A 22,430-nucleotide genomic window follows, 5' to 3' on the forward strand; every position below is an offset into this window, starting at 1 on the left:
GTGCCTGATGCTCTGTTTCAGACCTTGCCCTATCTATTCCTCACTCTTCTTCCCTTTCTCACAGTTTCTGCCTTTGAGGGCCTTCAGCTGCTCCCTGGACTGAGCACATCACCAGACTTCCTTCCTTTCCCTCTTTTCTTCTTCCTTGTTTTCTCTCTAGGCTTTGTTGAGCTCTGATAAACCTTGGGGTTTTCTTTTCTTGGGTTTCATGTATCCCTTTCAATTATGTGTAGTGTTGTTGAATTGTCTGTTTCAGGTATGAGGGACTGATGGCCTCATTGTTTTGTCCCTTTAAACCTTAAACCGACCAGTCAAGTTGACTGTTAGACATCGAGGACAGTGATTTGTGATCTCTACTTGGTAACTGTATTATTAATTTACTTGCTACATGTTAATAATTCTGTTTAATCACTTAGGTGCTAGGTTATTGTACTCAGTCACATTATAGGATATCAACTGAGTGTAGTACCTGGCTAGCTGTTCATTGGTGCATAAATTATAGTAGGCGACACTTGATCTGGCCATAAACAGTAGTTCATTCAGCAACTGAAGTGCAAGCAAAGTGTTTGAACTGCAAATCCTTTGTGGGCCACATTATTTGTAGTATACTGGCTCCACATACCAAATTTTCAGCCACATGTGTTGGAGGTGCTGGTACCAAGAGAACATTTGCATATGTAAATACGGCTATCCTTCAGCTTCATTGCAGGAAACAAAGGAGAATATTGACAAAATATGCTACAGGAATAAAACAAAAATCACAATTAACGTAAAATATGGTGTCGTAGTGCCACAAGATCTGATGACCAAGATACAGTTCTCCAAAACATGTAGTGAGAATAATAATAACTGTACAAATAGAACTGTTGTTATGTGAAGAACAGCAATGTGGTCTTTGTAACAAGGTAGAAATAGATCAGCAGCATTTATGTAGTGCAAGTAAGGAAGCTGCAACCCTTTTCAGAGTCAAAGTTTCTTGTTAGTTTTATTGTGTTAAATTTAGCTCAGGTAAACATAAATAGTTGATAGCTGTCAGCAATTCAGTTCCTAATGGCTGCTTCACTACATTTGTTCATACCTTTGTTTGTGCCAAATCCTGGTACAGTCTCTTTGATTATTTGATTGTCAGATCATAATGAAGGAATGAATGAGAGAATGAATAATTCATATAATGCATAGAAATATTTGAAATCAAGGAAAGTAATACAGTACTTGGAAATCAGTGATAGAATACAAACAATGGAATGATGAAAGACACTTACTCACATGATTTACATTTTCTGTGTTTACCTAAATCATTTCAGGCCAGATAAATAATATGCTGTGCAGTGGGTGGATGTCTTCTCTCATACTGCCATTAAAATTGGAGAAAACAATATGTAACTGATGAGCAATATAGTTACAGTACAACATAGTGAACATTTGAATGGAATCTTTAGAATAGGACACACACAATACTGGCATGGTATGCACTCTGCAATACTTCAGGGAAGATAAGTGATGTGACAAAAAAAACCTGTAGCCCAGACATTGAGTTAAAGATTATATACTTTGCTCTAAATAGGTCTCAATTAGTTTTATTTATTATTGAAGCATCCCTCAGCAACAATCCATACAAAATTATTTGTCTGTTTTCAAATGTGGTGTTAAATGGAAACATCATACTAATTTTTCTAAAGGACTGTTCATCTTAGGCTAGCATCTAAATATAAGGCACATACAATTGATATTAAGTGTCAATGAAATTTACATATTTCTCAATATTATCATAAGATATAGACTTTTTCAACAGATGTTACTCCTGTGTCATATTTTCATAGCCTAATTTGGATTATTTATTCCTACAGGAAGCCTGACACACAACCAAATGGAATACCTGACACAATAACCACATCACCAAACAGCAGCCTTGTCTCAAAGTTCCAGTCTACCACTACTCAATCTGGTAACACTTCAAGTCAGCAAATTAGGAAGCGGGTTAGTGAAGAGAGTAAGTTCCAGTTTTTCTTAAGGTTTTTGAATTATCAGATGTTCCGATTGACTGATGGACATACTGGCTGACTGATCTATCTTTATCTATCTATCTCTCTATCCATCTGTCTATCTATCTATCAGTCTGTGAAAGAATTTGCATTGTATGCATTTGAAATCATTATGGCTTAAAATTTATTGCTTATGCAGTAAATGGAAATCAATTCTTTTAAATCTAATTACATATCTTTCTTTTAGTCTTAGTTAATTATTATATCTATATACATCTACACAGATACTCTACTAGCCACAGTATGGTGCATGACAGAGGGCACTCTGTACCACTACAAGGCATTTCCTTCACTGCTCCACTCACTATCTATATGCCTCCGTATGGGTCCTAACTCCTTGTATCTTATTTCATGGTACTTACGTGCAATGTGAGTTGGTGGCAGTAGAATAATTTTGCAGCCACTGTCAAGTGCTGGCTCTCTAAACTTTCTCAAATTGATTCCTGAAAAGAATGTTGCCTTCCATCCTGGAATTTCTGTTTGAGTTTACAAAGCATCTCCATAACATTTGTGTTAATGGAACCTACCAGTAACAAATCTAGCAGCCCACTTCTGAACTTCTTCAATGTCTTCCTTCGATCTGACCTGGTACAGATCCCAAACACTCAAGCAGTACTCAAGAATAGGTAGCGCCGACATCCTATGTCTAATCTTCTCAACAGGTGAACCACTCTTTCCTAAAATTCTCCTAATAAACGAAAGTCAAAAATTCCCCTTCCCTACCACAGTTCTCACATGTTTGTTCCATTTCATATTGCTCTGCAATGTTATTCCTGGATATTTAAATGATTTGACTGTGTCAAGCAGCACACTAGTAATACTGTATTTGAACATTACTGGTTTATTCTTCATACTCACCTTCATTAACTTACATTTCTCCACATTGAGCCAACTGTCATTCACCACAACAACTAGAAATTTTGTCTAAATCGTCTTGTATCCTCCTACATTCACTCTACTTTGATACCTTACTGTACACCACAGCATCATCAACAAAGAACCGCAGATTGCTGCCTACCCTGTCCAGCATATCTTTTATCATTTATGTATATAGAGAACAACAGTGCTCCTGTCACACTTGCCCGAGGCACTACTAAAAATAACATTGCTTCTGATGAACACTCGCCATTGAGATTCGATTGTTTAAGAAGTCTCCGACACACTCACATATCTGCGAACTTGACCAATATGATCGTTCTATGGGAACAGGATATGAATAGCGATATATGGAATAAACTGTCCCCACTAATATGTGCATATACATATATTTTGGCAATTATCATACACGTGCACACAGTACAAGGTATAAGAACAGACTGAATTAACATGGTGGCTCAGATGAGCAACCTGAGTCCCAAAGATTAATGTTGTCTAATATTGATATGATCTATCCAGGCCACACAGCCCTCCCGCCCTCCCCCCCACCCGCAGTATGAAGTACCGCATGTGAGACTTGAGGGAAGAGTATGTGGGCATCAACACTGTTGGTGGTCATAGAAGTTGGCAGATGCACGACCGGGACCTCCACCCTGACTGGGGCAGTGTGCGGACGCGGAGCGCAGCTCCACCTCAAAGTCGTAGAGCCAGCAAGAATGGACGATGTGGTAACCAGCCTGAGAGCAGGCAGGTTGAATGGCGGATGGCAGGGTGTAGGTGTGGCAAGCCTGGATGCTAATTGAGGCATCCCGCAAGATGAAGGCATGAATTGTCATCAGCTCGCACTATTGAGGGAGGGTGAGGCTATCCACAACACTGATGTTTAACTGGTCATTGGGCTGTGGGGTCGCGTTGTCTATGAGTAAAATGAGAACTCGGTCATCGAGAGTGACAATTGAAATGTTGTCCTCCTGGTGTGGGGGTTTGTTGCAAGGCAGGGTGACTATGGGAGTCGGTGTCTCTGTAGTTGATGAGGTAGCAACAAAAACCGCATACAGGGTGGTGGGGGACATGTCTGAGAAACTTGCGAAAGGTGACGGGGAGGCGTCGGGTGAACAAAATGGCGTGGTGGCCTGAGGAGAAACATTTTCGGACTCCACGGTGGGAGGGAGACTGGCGAGATAGTTGTTAGGAGAATCACACTGAGCCAGCAGAGGGATGTTGGGGTCCATGAATGATGAATGCTGGTTTGAGTTGGTGTAACAAAACAGTTTGCAGACTGTCTTTGATGATGATGTCGAAAGTTGTTTCACCTGCCGAAAGACTTTAAAGGGGCGACAATAAGGTGGTTGCAGAGGTTGTCAGATCAAATCGTCTCTCAGCAATACATGGGAGCAATTGTTGAAAGCGGTTGGCATGTAAGTGTCCAGTGGGAAGTGGCTGATAGGTGCGTGTGGGTGTGCTTGTTTGAAGTGAGTGCGCATGCGACTTATAAAATCCAGGAAAGGGGGAAATCTTCACGTACTTGAGGCTGAATGAGTTCCCCTGGTAGGAAGTGGTTCTCCCCGAAATCGAATTCTGAGATAGTTCCCTGTAAGTCAGGCTTGAAAGTTGAATGGAGGCCGAACAGTACCCATGGAAGTGCTTCAGACCAGAGGCAGTCATGGCACCTGAGCGCCATTTTTAGAATGCGAAGCAACCATTCCACTAACCCGTTGCTTTGTGGGTGGTAGGCTGTGGTCTGAATTTTCTTTATGTCGCAGACGTGACATAAAGTAATCAACAGGGAAGACTCAAACTGGTCAGTGGTCATGATGGTCAGACAACCAAACCTAGCAATTCATGAGGAGATAAAACCCTTGGTCATGGTCTCGGCATTGATGTCAGGTAAGGGGACTGCCTCTACCCAGCAGGATGTGCTGTCAGTTGTGGATAGAATGCATCTGTGGCCCACCGACGGTGGAAGAGGACTGATAAGATTGATATGTACAGACAAAATCGTCCTGGAGAGATGTTCAACTAGCCCAGTAGTGGGGTGGTATGGCTGCCGATTTTGTTGCATTGGCAGGGGATGCAGCTGCATTCCCAGTTCTGACAGTCCCGTTTTATATTCTTCCAAACAAAAATCTCGGAGATGAGCAGTGAAGTGGCGCAGATGCTACCACGGTGAGCGAGGTTATGCAGAGCATCAAAGGCATGCTGGCGCAGGGTGGGGGGGGGGGGGGGGGGGGGTCATTGAAAGCCTCCAGCATAGGTACAGTCCATCGAACGGGTTTGAGTCCTGAAGTCTGTTTACCTGACAGTGAGTCTGTCAGCGGGACCTGCACGGCAGTGGCAGAAGGCAGGTGATGACGGTAGTAATTTATTGTGCCCAGGAAACGTCGGAGTTATTTGTAATTAGCCGGGGGTGGCAGTGAAGTGATGGCATGCACACAAGATTTGGAAGGCTGTATTTCATTGGTGGAGATGGTGTAACCTAAGAAAGTGACAGAAGGCTGGCACAACGGAGTTTTTCTTGGTGGACCTTGATGCCGTTGGAGTTCAATGTCTGCAGGACCATGGATAAATGATTTTCATGTTCCTCAGCTTGTAATCTCCCCACAGAAAATTACCCTCTACCATGCAATAATTAATAATTATCAATCAAATCATCCACATTTATTCACTTTTGGAAAGTATCTGATCGGATTTTCTAGTAATATATGCGCCGACAGCTCGTCGACGCCAAGGTATTTTTCTAGTACGTTTATTCTTTGGAAGAACAGAGATACATATATTTATTCTCCATGGTTGTTAGGGACGGATAACTAGGACAGCTTCGGAAGTATCTGTTGGAAGATTGTCGGGTTGCTAAAAGAGACATATTTGCTCTTCTTCTCGCTAAAGCGAGCTATTAACGTTTGTGCCACTAGCGGGTTATTTGAAGAGAGAGAGAAAAACTGTAAACGCAAATTGAGTAAGACTTGGAATCAACAGAAAATGGAACATGTAATGGAGATGGATTGAATATACAATTTTCCTCAGAAATAAGGTTTGTGACCCTTTTATTCTAGAGTGAATGACGAATGAGTTCTCTGTCTGAATCATTGATGATTGTCTTGGCCCTGTAATTAGTGGGGAAGTTTCAGTTGTGACGAAGAGAGCCTGCAATCACCGAGATTTTATAAAATCGTCCAAAAAGGCTTCAGACACATCTGAAATTCTAAATCTGTCGTAAAATGAACGAATTGTTCAAACGATCGATTTTCCCAACTGAATGCAGCACTTAACAATAATAATAGATATAAAGATCTTTTACAGCAAGCCAGCCGCTGAATAATAAGACGAAGGGCTCCACCAGAGATTCTATTGGGCTGAGTTCACGTAATCAAATATTATATTTAAAACTGTATATAGATAAATAACAGAGAGAGAGAGACAGAGAGAGCGAATGAAATTAGAGAAAATACGCAGAATCCTCCATTAGTATAATTGTTTGCCTGTCTTATCACGGATCAGCGTAAAGATAAAACAGGAGGCCCTTACTTTACTGTACAGGTTTATGTGTGAGAGACATTACACCAAGTTAGCGGCAAGATGCATTCACATACTTTCATCATTTACAGTAAAATCCATTATAAGCTGACTTGATGAAAATGAGTATAACGTCCAGATGTGCAATACAAAACTCGAACTGTCATAAGTTCTTAGGCCGAATGTCATGAAGGTGTATTGGAACAAACCAAGTGGTGTGATAATAGCTGTTTTAGGAAAGTCATCTGGGGCTACAGGAATCCGGTGGTAGGCACGTTTACAGTCAATAACACTGAAGATTGTAGCGCCTGATAAAATATGAGTGAAATCATTTATGTTAGGCACAGGGTAGTTGTCCTTGACAGTACGAGCGTTTAAATGTCTGTAGTTGCTGCACATTTGGAAAGAACCATCATTTTTGAGGACTAGGTGGGTTGATGAAGACCAGTTGCTGTCTGACCGTTGCAGGATACCTGCCTCCAAAAGCTGTTAATTTGCTGCCTTGCTGTGCGCAACTTAATAGGGTTGAGGCATCTAACCTTGTGCCTAATACTAGGGCTGGCAGTAGTAACTATTTTGTCTGTCGTTCCGTCTGTGACATAAGAAACTGAGAACTGCACATGAACTGATCAACGTCCTGACCCGAAGTTTTTGGACAGGTAGAGTGCGACGAGGCATAGCCATTAGTGGAGTGAGAAAAGGCAGCACAAAAGTCACATGTCTAGTACTTGAGTGTGACATGCACTTGTGTGGAGAGGGCGGCTGTGCATGGAGCAGATCAGAATGCGCGGCGACTGTCTGCTGTCAACCTTGAACTGGGTGCCTGGTGTGGGCGAGAGTGGTGTTGGCATTGTGCGTGGAACAGCAATGGCCACTGAGTTACGTGGCTGGTGCATGAGAGAGGGGGAATGTTTATCAACACGCAGTGGGCATGGTTGTATCATGCACGCGACTGTTATTAGAAGCACTGTCTGACACATATGACAGTGAATGTGGCCAGCTCATTGAGTTTGTGGAGTCTACTGGATGTGAATCATCACGCACAATTTTAGTTTTTGGACTAACCTGATGAGTGTCCGAGCTGGTGTCTGCTGGATTAGGTGGCGGGACTGTGGTTTCAGCAGTGAGGTACATCTGTGACGAGCCAGTTGTAAGTGTGTGCTATTCATTGTTTCATCTCATCATTTTCCCAGCGGAGTTGTGCTGCCGAGTCGTATTCTGACGGTAGGTTAGTGACACAGGTCACAATGTTGCCCACAAGGGCAGAGCACTCGTGTATCAACTCACATGTCGCGAGAGAAACAGATCATGGAACATAAGTGCGAGAGCACAGTATCTGAGTGTTAGTGGCATGGTGTAGCACTGAGCCCTGGACTAGGTTCAGAGAGTGTTCGTAATGTGACAAAAAATCCATACCGAGAATTGATTCATCAATGTCAGCAATGTAGAAAGTCCATGGAAAACACAGAGAAGGAGATAGCTGCACCTTAACTTTGACAGAGCCTGAGGTCTGTAACGTTGATGCATTGACAGCTCGTAGAAGTGACTTCGTCAATGAAAAGATGGGGCGAGCCACCATTATATGTATGATAGACACATCAGCATCTGCGTTGACTAGGAAAATGAGCCCTGACGAAATGTCAGTCACATACAAATGACCCCTCGGCCGAGCAGACGAGTGGATGGAGGGCAATATATGAGGACGCCTGTGAGGTTCCCCATACGACTCAGCATCTTTTAGGTCCTGTGATTGGTGTTTGGGTGCTGGCAAGGTAATTGACACTTCTTGGCATTATCGCCAAAAATCTTGTGGTACCAGCAGTGTGGATGAGGTGGATGTGGTGGAGGTTGTGACTGCGGCAGCAGAGGAGGCTTGTCCTTGTTGATTTGTTCTGGCATGTATAACAGCACGTATGGTGCATGGGCAATCCTGGAGTGCTCAGACAGCAGAGAGAGCAAGCGGATACTGCCAGGTGATGTAGAAGGCACAGAGGTAGAGTGAGCCCTGCCCCTTCCAGCAGACGGCCGGTAAGCAGGAGCAGTTGTGCCCACTAGTGGTGGGTGGTGAGCTGGTTGGTGTTGTTATAGCAATGAATACAGATGATCTTTGATGCAGAGATGAGAGCCGATTGACTTAAAGGAGTGTGGTAGCAGGTGGATCTGTACGTCAGTAGGCAATTTGGCACACTGCATTGCCCACAGAGTGATGTCCGGCATGGTATGCTCACTCACAAGTAACTGAAGGCGGTGCCAGAGTTGTGATGAGGTTTGGTCCCCCAGGTGTTCCTCATACAAGATCTTGATGATTAATTCTTGTGGTGAGCAAGCGAGTCATTCCATTATTATTCTCTTCATGAACTCATACTTCAGTGGAGGTGGTGGTGAGAGGAGTAGATCGCAGCTTAAGTCCGACTGATCATGGAGGTGTATGAAGAGACACAGGAATTTAGAGTTGTAGTCAGACACGTGAAGCAACTAGAAAAGATGCTCGACAAGCCCAAACCATGATACAGGGTTGTCTTGGTATAAAGGTGGCAGTTTTGGCAGATGACCTGGGGGAGGGGACGAAGGCAGCTTCAGTGTCCCTTGGAAAACCAGCTGGTCCGTGGCAGGAGAGACAGTACAGCAGGCTGGCACCGTAGGCGAGGGTGTGTTACTGGCGAGAATGTCTGTAGCAATGGCGGGTGGCATTGTCCTTGGCGTGTCATGAAAACATGACTCAGCTGGCACAATCGGTACCATGGGAATGAGCAGTTGCGCGATACGTGAAGGGGTCATGTAAACTGGACCATAGGTTACAGGTACTGATTTTAATTTGCCCACCTCAGAAATAATGTGGAAGTGGAAGGCTGGCACAGCAGACACAGGGGGGAGAGTGGCTGAGTGGTCAGAGTTGGGCCCCCTTGTGTGTGTGGGTAGGGTATGGGGGAGGGAGGGGGGGGGAGGGTTGGTAACTCGTGTGACAAAAGTGAGAGTTCTATTCGCATGTTGAAAGCATGCCCCATGGGGTCGGACTACAAATTACCGGTGGAACTTGCAGAAGATCACTGCGGTGTGGTAAGACATATCTGGAAGGCGAAATGCTAAAGGATGTACTTGAGCCCATGTGGTCGAAATGTTGAGCAACAGGTCTGGGGGGTGAGCAACGAGAATTTTGCATCCAGAAATGTCCATCATTTGTCTGCAAATGAGGCAAAACCAGAACAGGCCACAATTGATAGAGGCCAAGTGCATTTTGTGCAAATGGTGGCATTGCACAAAGCACGACAGTAACTGTTGTTGCAGCCCGTTGAGAGTCAAAGTAAATGTGTGAAGGTAGAGTGCTTTGAACATTATATGATCGACTGGTAGGAACACAGTTCTGAATATTATCAACTTCACATGTTGGCAAGCACAGTTGGGCAACATGAAACCCGAGTCCATTGTTTGAGTTAACGGTGTAGCACTCGACCATTGTAGAACAACAAAGTGTGAGGTTAACATGGTTAGAGATTGTGAATCACTATCGAGCAATGGAGAGCTGGCCATTGGTGAAGGATTGAAGGGGCTTCCAAATCTTTGAAAAAAATGTTGGGTAAGGTGGCCATGGTGGCATGCAAATAACCTGTTGATTTACAACACCCTGTGCAAAAGTCGCAGAAGACAAAGAAACTTCTCAGTCAACAATATGGGAGCAGGATATGAATAGTGGTATATGGAATAAACTGTCCTCACTAATATCGGCATATATATATATATATATATATATATATATATATATATATATAGACACACAAACAAACACAAACATACACACAAAATTCTAGCTTTCGCAACCAATGGTTGCCTCGTCAGGAAAGAGGGAAGGATATGTGCGTGTGTGCGAGTGTATACCTGTCCTTTTTTCCCCCTAAGGGAAGTCTTTCCGCTCCCGGGATTGGAATGACTCCTTACCCTCTCCTTTAAAACCCAGTTCCTTTCGTCTTCCCCTCTCCTTACCTCTTTCCTGATGAGGCAACAGTTTGTTGCGAAAGCTTGAATTTTGTGTGTGTGTTTGTGTTTGTTTGTGTGTCTATCGACCTGCCAGCGCTTTTGTTCGGTAAGTCACCTCATCTTTGTTTTTATATATAATTTTTCCCACGTGGAATGTTTCCTTCCATTATATATATATATATATATATATATATATATATATATATATACACACACACACACACACACACACACACACACACACAATGTATTAGAACAGACTGAATTAACATGGCGGCTCAGATGAGCAATCTGAGTCCCAAAGATTAAGGGCGATATGGCCTATCCACGCCACAATACCTTCATTAACAGCCTCCAATGGAGCACCATGTCAAATGCTTCCCAGAAATCTAGAAACATAGAATCTGCCTGTTGCTCTACATCCATTGTTTGCAGTATATTATGTGACAAAAGGGCAAGCTGAGATTTGCACAAGTGATGTTTTCTGAAACCATGTTGGTTCATGGACATAAGGTTATGAGTCTCAAGAAAGTTTATTATATTTAAACTGAGAATATGTCAAGGATTCTTCAGCAAACTGAAGTTAGGGATAATCATCTGTAATTTTGTGGGTCCGTTCTTTTTTCCATTCTTACATACTGGAGTTATCTGTGCTTTTTTTCCAGTCACTTATGGCTTTGTGCTTGTTGAGAGTGTCATTATAAATACTTTCAAATATTTCAGTTATTTCTCTGTGGCAGGGATGCTCATTACTGTATTATCGATATGGGAGTCTGTTTGATGGTCAAATGACAGTATTTTTGTATGATTCTACTGTGTGAACAATTTCTTGAATGAGAATCTTAAAACCTCGGCCTTTCTTTTGCTATCTGCAACTGCCATGCCAGACTTATCAACAAGGGTCCGAATGGAAATTTTAGACCAACTAAACATTCTTACATAGGACCAGAATTTTCTTAGGTCCTCTGCCACATCTTCTGCTAAGGTGTGATGCTGGTAGTCATATGCTTTGCACATAGTTCTTTTGACAGACACATGAATCTGTACTAACCATTGCTTGTCAGTTGTGCATTCTCTTCTGCTTCCTCAGCATCTTCCAAATTCTATTATTAAACCATGGTGGGTCTTTTGCATCCTTTATCCACTTACTAGTCACATAACTCTCCAGACTATGAATTCCAGTCTGCTTAAACTTTGCCCATAATTCCTCTATATCCATCTTACTGAAACTAAGTGATGTCAGTCCACTGTCTACATGAGATGCTAACAACTATTTGTCTGATCTATGTGGCAGAAACACTCTCCTAACCCTCTTGACTGATTTATAAACTTCTGTAACCATTGTTGCTATAATGACATTATGATTGTTAAACCTCATTTTTATACTAACATTGTTGATAAGGTTCTGCCTGTTTGTATCTACAAGGTCTAAGATATTTCCATTGTGTGTTGTCTCCTGAGCTAGCTGCTTAAGACAGTTTTCAGAAAACTTGTTCTAAAGTATTTTGCATGACTGTCTGTCTATACCCCCTGCAATGAATCCATAGACATCGCAGTATATTCTCAATAATTTAAAATTACCTCCAACAAGTAGTGCATGATTTGAGTATTTACACACTACTGACCATAGAATTTCTTTGAATGACTAAAACTGTCACAGGAGAATCAGGTGGCTAGTAAAAACACCCAGTAATTAACTTGGTTTCACCTACACCTCTTACATGATACCAGATAGCTTTATTGTTACACTTAATTTTGACCACAATACAGACAATATTTTTGTCAACTGCATTAAATACTCACCCTCTTATGGCCTTTGCCCTACTTTTGCAATAAACTTTCCATGAGTTTTTGAATATCTGAGAGCTTTCCACTTTATGTTTTGAGCCAGCTCTCAGTCCCAAGAATAATCTGAGCATGAGAACTTTCCTGGTGAGCAGCAAATTCAGGAAATTTATTATGAATACCTTGACAGTTTATGATAAAATTTTGACAGTCGAAGTGTCTGTATTGTGAATGCTGTCTGACTTCCCTTGCTGTGCATTGACTGGTGAATGTTAATCAGAGCATCTCAAACTACCATCTAGCCTAAAGAAATCTCATGTGCACTCCACAAATACTCTGCTACCTGAGTAGCTGCTTCTTTTGTGTAGTGCACCCCTGACGTATCAAGGGAAGTCCTACATATCCTCAAACAACAATGCATGTCTAGAAATCTGCAGCCATAATCATTACAGAGTTAATGAAGCCTTTGTCTGAGATCCTCCATGTGGCTCCAAATCAAAGGATCCCAAACAACTGTGGGAACAATGTGCAAGTTGTAAACTCTGCATGCAAGGCTAGCAGTCTTCACCACCTCCACCAGCTGCCTGTATGAACTGAGGATGACCTCAGAACCCACACAACAGGCATCACTGGTTTTGATGTAAGTCACAATGTGCAGACAGCTGTGTCCTGCACACTCAATAGTCGCAGGGAAGGGCCCCCTCCACATCTCAGATGAGATACCAGACATGCTGAGTGCACACTGGTTTTGTTTACAGCACTAAACACTATCTGCCTAAGGGGCTCCATAGTGTGCCTAACATTGGAGCCCAATAACTAGTAACCCCCCCCCCCCCCCCCAAGTGCCTGCTTGCATCCTTCTGAAGGACTGAAGTAGTGACCACCCGTCCCCTCACAGGGTGAAAGGGCAAGGCCAGGCAGCCAGTCTCCACATTGGCCCTCCACCTTGAGCAACTTGGATGCATTACCTTCTGCCACTCAACCTGCTGTGAGGGCAGACCCACCACATTGAGTGCGCTAGGATGTGCCTTATAAGCAAAACCTGTGGGCAAAATAAGTGACACCTGAGGTGTCTCATGCAATGAGTCAGATTCTTTGTGCTACAATTCGAGGCAGCAGCCTGAAAACTACTGACCATAGCCAAAAGCACATTCAGCTGTATGAAAATTGCAGCTATCTCCTCCTGCATCCACACACAACATGCACATATTCTAAACACCCTAGCAAGATTAACTGAAGAAGTAAACTATAAAAGCAGACTGAATTGTAGATATGCAACTTGCTACCCTCCTGATGTGTCACCAATGGACACTGATGCACTGATGAGCTATGTAGCTTGCTGTTCAGTGAGCAAGTACACATTATGAACAGTACTTCTTATAACAATTAACCTATATTAGAATAGGTACTCTGTTACCAAGTAAAAACTTTTATTTTGTAAATATTCTTTGTTTTGTTTTGAAAGGGTAGATAGTATCTATGTCTTTTATATGCTTTGAAAGAGTAGATAGTATCTATGTCTTTTATATGCTGTGGTACTTTATTATATAATATTATGGCATTGTACAATAAACTCTGCAGGGTTTTTAACTTTATTTTTTATGTCTAGATACAAATTGTAGCAGTTTCTGGTTTTTACAATCGTGCTAAGCCGTTTTAATATAGTGGTCAATATTTTTTAAGATACATAACACTGTGAAAAATATATTCACAAAGTGCACTCAATATTTCAAGCATTTTAGAATGTTTGAGGCAGTGAGCCATGTTCCTACTCTTCATCATCACACATACTGCTCTGTTTTGCAGGCTGAATACAACTTAAATATTTTTCTTATTTGCTCCCCAAAAATTATGCCACTGCTAATAAGAGAATGAATAAAAGCACAATACACTGATCTGATACATGAAATACTATACAGGGTGATTCAAAAAGAATACCACAACTTTAGGAATTTAAAACTCTGCAACGACAAAAGGCAGAGCTAAGCACTATCTGTCGGCGAATTAAGGGAGCTATAAAGTTTCATTTAGTTGTACATTTGTTCGCTTGAGGCGCTGTTCACTAGGCGTCAGCATCAGTTGATGCTAAGATGGCGACCGCTCAACAGAAAGCTTTTTGTGTTATTGAGTACGGCACAAGTGAATCGACGACAGTTGTTCAGCGTGCATTTCGAACGAAGTATGGTGTCAAACCTCCTGATAGGTGGTGTATTAAATGTTGGTATAAACAGTTTACAGAGAATGGGTGTTTGTGCAAAGGGAAAAGTTCTGGACGGCCGAGAACAAGGTGATGGATCGGCCGCCAGGCAGCCCATGACAGAGCACTTCATCACTGGCCTCCAAGAAGCTCTGATCTTACCCCCTGCGATTTTTTCTTATGGGGGTATATTAAGGATATGGTGTTTCGGCCACCTCTCCCAGCCACCATTGATGATTTGAAACGAGAAATAACAGCAGCTATCCAAACTGTTACGCCTGATATGCTACAGAGAGTGTGGAACAAGTTGGAGTATCGGGTTGATATGGCTCGAGTGTCTGGAGGGGGCCATATTGAACATCTCTGAACTTGTTTTTGAGTGAAAAAAAAACCTTTTTAAATACTCTTTGTAATGATGTATAACAGAAGGTTATATTATGTTTCTTTCATTAAATACATATTTTTAAAGTTGTGGTATTCTTTTTGAATCACCCTGCATACTGATGTAAGAATTCAGATGGCATAGCATGCTGTAGGCATTCTATTACTCAGTATTTTCCCAAGTTCTTCCCACCTTAACTGACAGTCAATATGCATTCTCAGAAGTTTTGTGCTTTCCACACAGTGTATAACTTCATTATTTAATTTTAGGCAGTTGTGGTCTGGCTATTTGTTTATGTACAAGTTCGTAGTGCTTTTTTCCTGGATATTAAGGGTGACTTTATTGTTTATTGCACATTCATGTATGTTGCTAAATGTGGCTTCAGTTTTCTCTCTTAGTGCTTCTATTGATATGCTGGTGATCAGTGCATTAGTCATCTGCAATCAAAATTGTGTGTCCATGCTTGATACTTTGTCGGAAATCATTTATGTAAATTCGAAACAGTACTGGACCTAGCATGATACCCTGTAGTATGCTCATTTTCATATATTTAGGTTTTATATATTTAGGTTTATCAATTTATGTGGTGCTACTTGATATATGCATAATTTCAGTTGACTGCACTCTGTTTTATAGGTATGACTGAAAGGGCTTTTTCATCACCCCCTTATTCCCAAATCATCTAGATTATTTAACAGTGTTTTGTGGTCAACTGTGTCAAAAGCTTAAGCTAGTTAGAAGAATTTACCTGTTGTATTTTTCCCTTTATCTAGTGCATCTAGGACATGTTTTGCTACATATGCTGTTGTTGATTTAGTACCTTTCCCTGATCAGAAACCAAACTGCTCAGTGGAAAGGAGGTTGTATTTATTTAAATAGTTCATAAGTCTATCTTTTACCACAGTTTCTATTATTTTTAAAAGCAAGAAAATAATGAAAGTGGCCTATAATTTTTTATATTTCGAGTGTTATCTTATTTTAAGGAGAGGCATTAATTTAGGTATATTATAAGTAATAAGGAAAGCAACCCTATTTGAATGATTGATTTAAAATGTCAGTGTGACTTAGGCTCTTAATACAGTTTTTAATCAGACAAGTTGGTACTTTATCCAGACCCACTAAAATTTTGTTTTTCAGTTTGTGAACTGCTTTGTAGACTTCCTCCTTTGTTGTGGGCAGTAATAGCATTGAATGCAGTACACATTTGTTTAGCTTTGTGGCATAAGTGGCTGTTTCAATTTTTTCCTGCAATTTTTTTCCTGAAGTAGTTATTTACCGTAGTTACATTTATTGTCAAACATTGATTATTTTCGTTGTGAAATAGTGCTTATTTATATAGTTTGCCAAATGTTTTGAATCTTTTATTAGAGTCCAATTAGCTTCCATCTTTGTGGTGCCTGCTATACAGTCTTCGATACTGCTCTGTTTTTGTTTTCAGCAGCGAGGATCCTTTTGGAATTATGAGCTTTCTTTGCTGCAAGCAGCTCTTTCCAGTATGTTTGCATATATTGTTTATAAAAGCGTGAGAAGTCTGGGTTGGATTGGCTATTTTTAATACAACTGAGGTACTTTAGTGTTTGAGATGATTTCTTTGATGCTTATTGTCACTAATTTGTTTCGCTCCACTGTAGATAATGGACATCATACTTTAAGAAAAATCTCTCCATATTTTAGTTTGAACAGAGTCACGAAATTTTTGAATTTTGATTTTTATCTGCTTGTGTGTATACTGCTTTCCATGTCTGATGTGCTATTTGTTTGATAAACTTGATGTGAGGTATAACTATGTGAGAAAATCCTGCCCTTGAGCTTCTGTACAATCAAAGAAAAGATGGAACTTCAAACATATTTATTAACTCTCCACACTTGCAGTTGTGTACAAGCATTACTAAATCAATGGTTGCTCTGCTGTTCTTAGAGGAAATGTAGTGAGTGGCTGCAGGCAAGTCACCATGCCCCTAGTGGCACAAACACACAGTGTAAGGGCAGCATTCTTCTGTCTTCATTTTGCAGTCACATGTGAATTACAACACGAGTGACTATTGCATGTGCCGACTGCGGGGTCAGTGTGTAGCAATCACTACAGGAACCCCCTTGGAGAGAGCAGAGTGTGGTAATTTGTCTCTGTACCTGACAGGAAAATGAACATGTCTTCCTGAGCAGGATGTGTGTTTTCCTTCATTTCCATGTGGTTGACATGGTGGTAGAATGGGAGGCTGGGTTGTAGTCCCTTGCTTCTCCTCTCTCAAAACCTTTGGTAATGTAGGCAGCACCTCTTTGAACATGTTGACCAGCTTACTCCATTCACTGAAACTGTAGCTTGTTTGCCATTAATGAGACTGTCCATGGTATGTAAACTTCTGCACAGCATACAGTTTAGTCCAGTATAGGGTGGTCACAGTGGCAATTTGGTGGCATCCATGCAAAGCATAACATACTTGCATGTGTCCAGATCCTTATGGATGAACATCATGTGCTGTCTGTGGCTAGTGGCTTTCACTGATTTCATGCGGTCCACAGTCTCACATAAAGTATGTAGGAATTGTGGTTGATTGTTAACATCACACGTCTTTGTGGCATCGATGAATTCAGCTAGTAGACACAGTGACTCTCTGTTTGCAAGATCTGCTGGTGAACCCTCAATGTCCAGTTTGAATGCAGGCCTCAGATCAAGTAGGAAAATGGGCAGTGCTGAAGTCCCTGTGGTCCCATAGCACATCAGTGCTGCCTTCAAAGTGCAGCACTGTCTTCCCAACATGCCATTACTAGCCAAGTGATATGCAGTGGTTTTATGGTGCGAGTATCCACAGAACTGGGTTAGCTGTGTGGACAATTCAGACTCAAACTGCCTCCTGCTGTCAGTTGTTATATGGAGAGGGCAACCAAATCTGGCAATATATGTTGATGTGAAATCTGCTGCTAGCATTTCTGCTGAAATGTTGTCAATAGGTACTGCTTCCGGCCAACACGTGTACCTGTTGATCATCGACATTAAATAGCGATGGTCATCTGAGGCAGGCAGAGGTTATGGAGGTTAACAAACACTCCAGTTTAATGCGGTCTGATCATATGTTCATGATCTTCCATGCATTACGTTGCAGTAGACCTTGCCATTTTCACCTGGAACTTGCAATTTTAGCACAGTTTTGTCATTGCATATTATTGCTTGAATTTCAGGGTCTTCTTGCTGCATGACTGCTGGCTCTGTCGTGTTCAATTGTTGTGAAACGCCAGATACTCTGGATAAGCTGTCAGCCAATATGTTGTCAATCTGGAAATGTGATGCCAGTCTGTAGTGAATTGGCTTATAAACTAGAGCTGAGAGTACTGATGTGGTGAGCATTTGTCACCGATCTTACTGAATGTATATAAGCACAGTTTTTGACTGGTACAAACTGCAAAATCCCATGCCTCGACCTGTGGTCTGAAGTATTTGATCAATTGGTAGATGGCCAACAGCTCCCTACTGTATATGCTCCAGTGTTGCTGTGAAGATGTCAATGTATGTGAAAAATATACCAGCAGCTGCCATGCACCATCCATGCATTGTTGTAAAGCTGCACCAATTGCAAACTGGCTGGTGTCAACCACTAAGGTTTTTCGAGTGAGCGAGTATGGCAACCTGGGCAAGGCTGTCTTTTGTTGCTTTGAATGCCATGCCTTTAATCTCATTGCATTGCATGGGAGCATTACCTTGTACCTTTGTGCCTGATAGTGCTGCATTTAATGGAGCTTGTTGCTCGGTGGTACATGGTAAATGATGCTGGTAAAAATTCAGCATCCCGTGGTATCTGCATAGCTCTTTTATGGTGGTAGGCTTTGGCAGTTGTAAGATTCCCTCTACTTTTTCTGGTAGTGGTGCAGAACCAGAGGACAATATGTCATGGCCCAGAAATTCAACTTCACACTAGCTAAAAACGCATTTTGCAGTGTTTAAAACTATGCAGTACTTATCCATTTATTTAAAAACCTCACGTAAGTGACTGTGGTGCTGTTTTCTGGTTACCAAATTGACCATCACATTATCCAGGTATGCATAGCAGAAAGGTAGCCAACACAAGATGGAATCTATAAACCGCTGCCAATTCTGTGCTGCATTCCACAACCCAAATGTCATAAACTTCACCTCGAACAATCTGAAGGGTATAATTATAGCCATCTTGGGAATGTTCTCAGATGTGATCAGGATTTGCATGTAGGCCTTCACACAATCAATTATGCTAGATACTGTTGAACCATAAAGAGCATGATCATAGTCATGTAATAATGGTACTAGGTAGCGCTTGGCAATAGTCCTAGCATTCAGTGCTTGATAATCGCCTTATGGTCGCCAGGCTCAACCTTTTTAGGTTATATATGTAATGCTGATGCCCATGGACTGGATGATGGGCAAATAATTCCCTCCTCCAACATAAAATCAAACTCTGCCTTTGCTATTACAAGGCGTCCCGAATCTAATCTGCATGGGTGACATGACACATGTGGTCCATCAGTAGTATTGATGTGGTGGACAATGGCATGTAACACCTGTTCGGGTGTTTCTGGTGGACTAGTTAAGTCCAGAAAACCTTGAAAACTTGCACAGTGCTCTTCATCTACAACTTGCACAAGCTTGATGCTACTGGTTGCAGTATTGCGGTAATATCCAGTGGTTGTCAGACCAGTAAGGCTGTCCACAACATTAGATATATCATGCAAAAGGTTGAAATATGCTAATAAGTCAGCAACTATTATTGCCTCAGCCACATACACTACTGTGAAATTCCATGTAAACTGATTACACAAGCCTAAATTCACATCCTCATACTGTGTATCATAAGCTGGGATCTCTGTTTGATAGCAGCTCCTAAATTGACTGCCGTGAATGGCCTGCAGCAGTGGAGTGACTTCCTCAGTAAAGTATTCAGATCAGATCTAGTATCCATTAGAGATTTCCTTCCTGAGGTCTGAACCATTATAAATAGGCATTGAGAGGTGTTGTGGCAGTCAGTGGTACCTACTGTGACTGCCTTTCCCATTTGGGAATGTGCATGGGTTTGTACACTTTTCCTCCTGCTTGCCATATCTCCAGTGGTACCAGAAAACTGTGGGGCCAGACTCTGATGTGGTATTTGAAGTGGAGTGACTCCTTGAATGTTGTTGGTTATGCCCACTATGGCAGCTTGTATTACCACGTGAAAGCAAAGCTACCATCTGTGTGCTTAAGAGATCCACCTTAGTGGCCAGGGCATCATAATTGGCATGTGACACCATAGGGGCTATGGACATAACACTGGAAGGAACAGTTACTGTACTGACCTGCCAGCATGGCATTATGGCATCTTCAATACGGTCAGCAGGTTCTGCAACCACATCCAGTGACATGTTAGACTGCGTAACAATGACGGCTTTTACCTGGGCTGGGAGACGGTTGCTCCAAGTCATGTGCAGGAGGTTGTCAGGAATGGTGCCAATGTCCACATCATTGTAAAGATGGAGAAGGTATTACTAGGGTTTCATATTTCTCATTTCTTATTCAGTCAATACCTGGTGAATGCAATCTTCCTGTGTAGCTGCTATATGATGTATGGGCTCTACTTTTAATCTGTCACAGGTGTTTTCTGTCAGAGGAACTGTTGTCCTGGATTTCCATAGCACATCACTGGTCAAGCTGGCTTATGACCTAAGAAAATTTTGTGTTATCAGCAGTTATTCTGGTGTACGAAAAGCTTGCCTACATTTGAAAAAACCATAATATGGGATTGTGAGGCCAAAAGGGTGGAAGGCACACTGCCAGGCATGATATTGTAGATGGTTCCATCAATGTTTCCTAATTCTGTACTGCAAAATCACATCAGGGACACCACTGATGTGTGGTATAACTACATGAGAAAACCCCACACTTGATCTTCCATATGATCAAAGACGAGATGTAACATCAAACAGACTTGTTAAATCTCCACATTTGCAGTTGTGTGTAAGCATTACTATCAACAACAAGAGTCACAGAATCTCTACAAACAACAAAGAGTAAAAAATTGGTAGTTCCTCTGCTATTACAAGTGCAAATGTGGCACATTGCTGCAGGCAAATGACCACGCCCCTAGCAGCAAAAATGCTCAGCATAAGGACGGCATTCTTCTGTCTTCATTTTGCACTTGCTCCTGAAATTCAACGTTAGTGACTATCATATGTGACAACTGTGTTGTCAGTGTGTAGCAGTCACTACAAACTCATGACTTTTTACTTCACAGAATATTCATCAACATAAATGCATTTTCTTTGTTCTTACTCCAGCCACTTTAATATTTACAATTTGACTGAAGTGGTCAAATAATCCCAGACCTACTACATCCACACTACAGTTTTCTTTATGTACATTTGTTAACACATGCTCAATAGCTGTTGCTGACTGGTCTTTTATTCTTGTTGCACTACCAAATATTGACACAAAATAGAATCTTTAAGTGAGGCCTAAGAAAATGTTAAAAGTTGCATCAAAATTCAGTGTATTTGTATTTATATTTAAGTCTCCACTTATGAGGATGTTGCTCTATGGAATGGATATCATATCAAGAACCCTATTTAGTTTACACAAAAAGATATTCATATTTCCACTAGGACATCTGTACAATAATAAAATGGTTAACTCTTTTACCCTTGTATTGATCCCTTAACTCTTTTGTAGTTTACTCAAAATGGTTCTCTTCACTGATTCCACATAGATAACTTCTAACATTATATAGAAAGTTTTATTTCACATAGCTACAACAACCTCCACACCTCATACATGTTCTACTACATGCACTAAGATTACACGATTAATTTCTGATTCTTTGCACCAATGTTCAGTGATACAAACAGAGCCTTGTTTGACCTCCAGTCCAACCTTTAGTTGTTGCAGTTTATTTTTTAGACACTGAATACTTTATTGTGTGATTGTTAGTTTATTACATTCAGCACTTTCTCTCCTCCTTGTTCAGTTGTCCTTTTGAATGCGTTCATAGTCATTAGATTAGATTAATACTTGTTCCATAGATCATGAATACAACACTTCATAATGATGTGGAACGTGTCAGGTTAATAAGAGATGTCTGTACAAGATATTACATTACACAAAATATTGCATGACACAAATGTTTAAGTTTCCCCCCCTTAATTTATATCTAAAAATTCAGCCAATGAGTAGAAGGAGTTGTTATCTAGAAAATCTTTTAATTTATTTTTAAATGTTAGTTGGCTATCTGTCAGGCTTTTGATGCTGTTTGGTAGGTGACCAAAGACTTTTGTGGCAGCATAACTTACCCCTTTCTGTGCCAAAGTCAGATTTAACCCTGCATAGTGAAGAATATCCTTTCTCCTGGTGTTATAGCTATGCACACTACTATTACTTTTGAACTGGATTGGATTATTAACAACAAATTTCATAAGTGAATATATATACTGTGAGGTTACTGTAAGGATCCCTAGATCCTTAAATAGATGTCTGCAGGATGAACGTGGGTGGGCTCCAGCAATTATTCTGATTACACATTTTTGAGCAATGAATACTTTTCTACTCAATGATGAATTACCCCAGAATATGATGCCATACAAAAGCAGTGAATGAAAGTAAGCTAATTTACTGAGATTCTTATCACCAAAATTTGCAATAACCCTAATAGCATACGTAGCTGAACTCAGA

General features: G+C 41.2%; 1 protein-coding gene across 1 annotated transcript in view; it reads left to right on the forward strand.

The window, feature by feature from the left end:
- The window catches only part of LOC124775134 (serine protease snake-like), a 284,183-nt gene that overhangs the window by 125,188 nt on the left and 136,565 nt on the right, over positions 1-22,430 (forward strand). The window contains exon 5 of the mRNA XM_047249974.1: positions 1,848-1,990. Coding sequence (XP_047105930.1) covers positions 1,848-1,990 — 143 coding nt within the window. The remainder of the gene's footprint in view (positions 1-1,847; positions 1,991-22,430) is intronic.

The sequence above is a fragment of the Schistocerca piceifrons genome, chromosome 2, assembly GCF_021461385.2.
Source record: "Schistocerca piceifrons isolate TAMUIC-IGC-003096 chromosome 2, iqSchPice1.1, whole genome shotgun sequence".
Lineage (NCBI taxonomy): Eukaryota > Metazoa > Arthropoda > Insecta > Orthoptera > Acrididae > Schistocerca > Schistocerca piceifrons.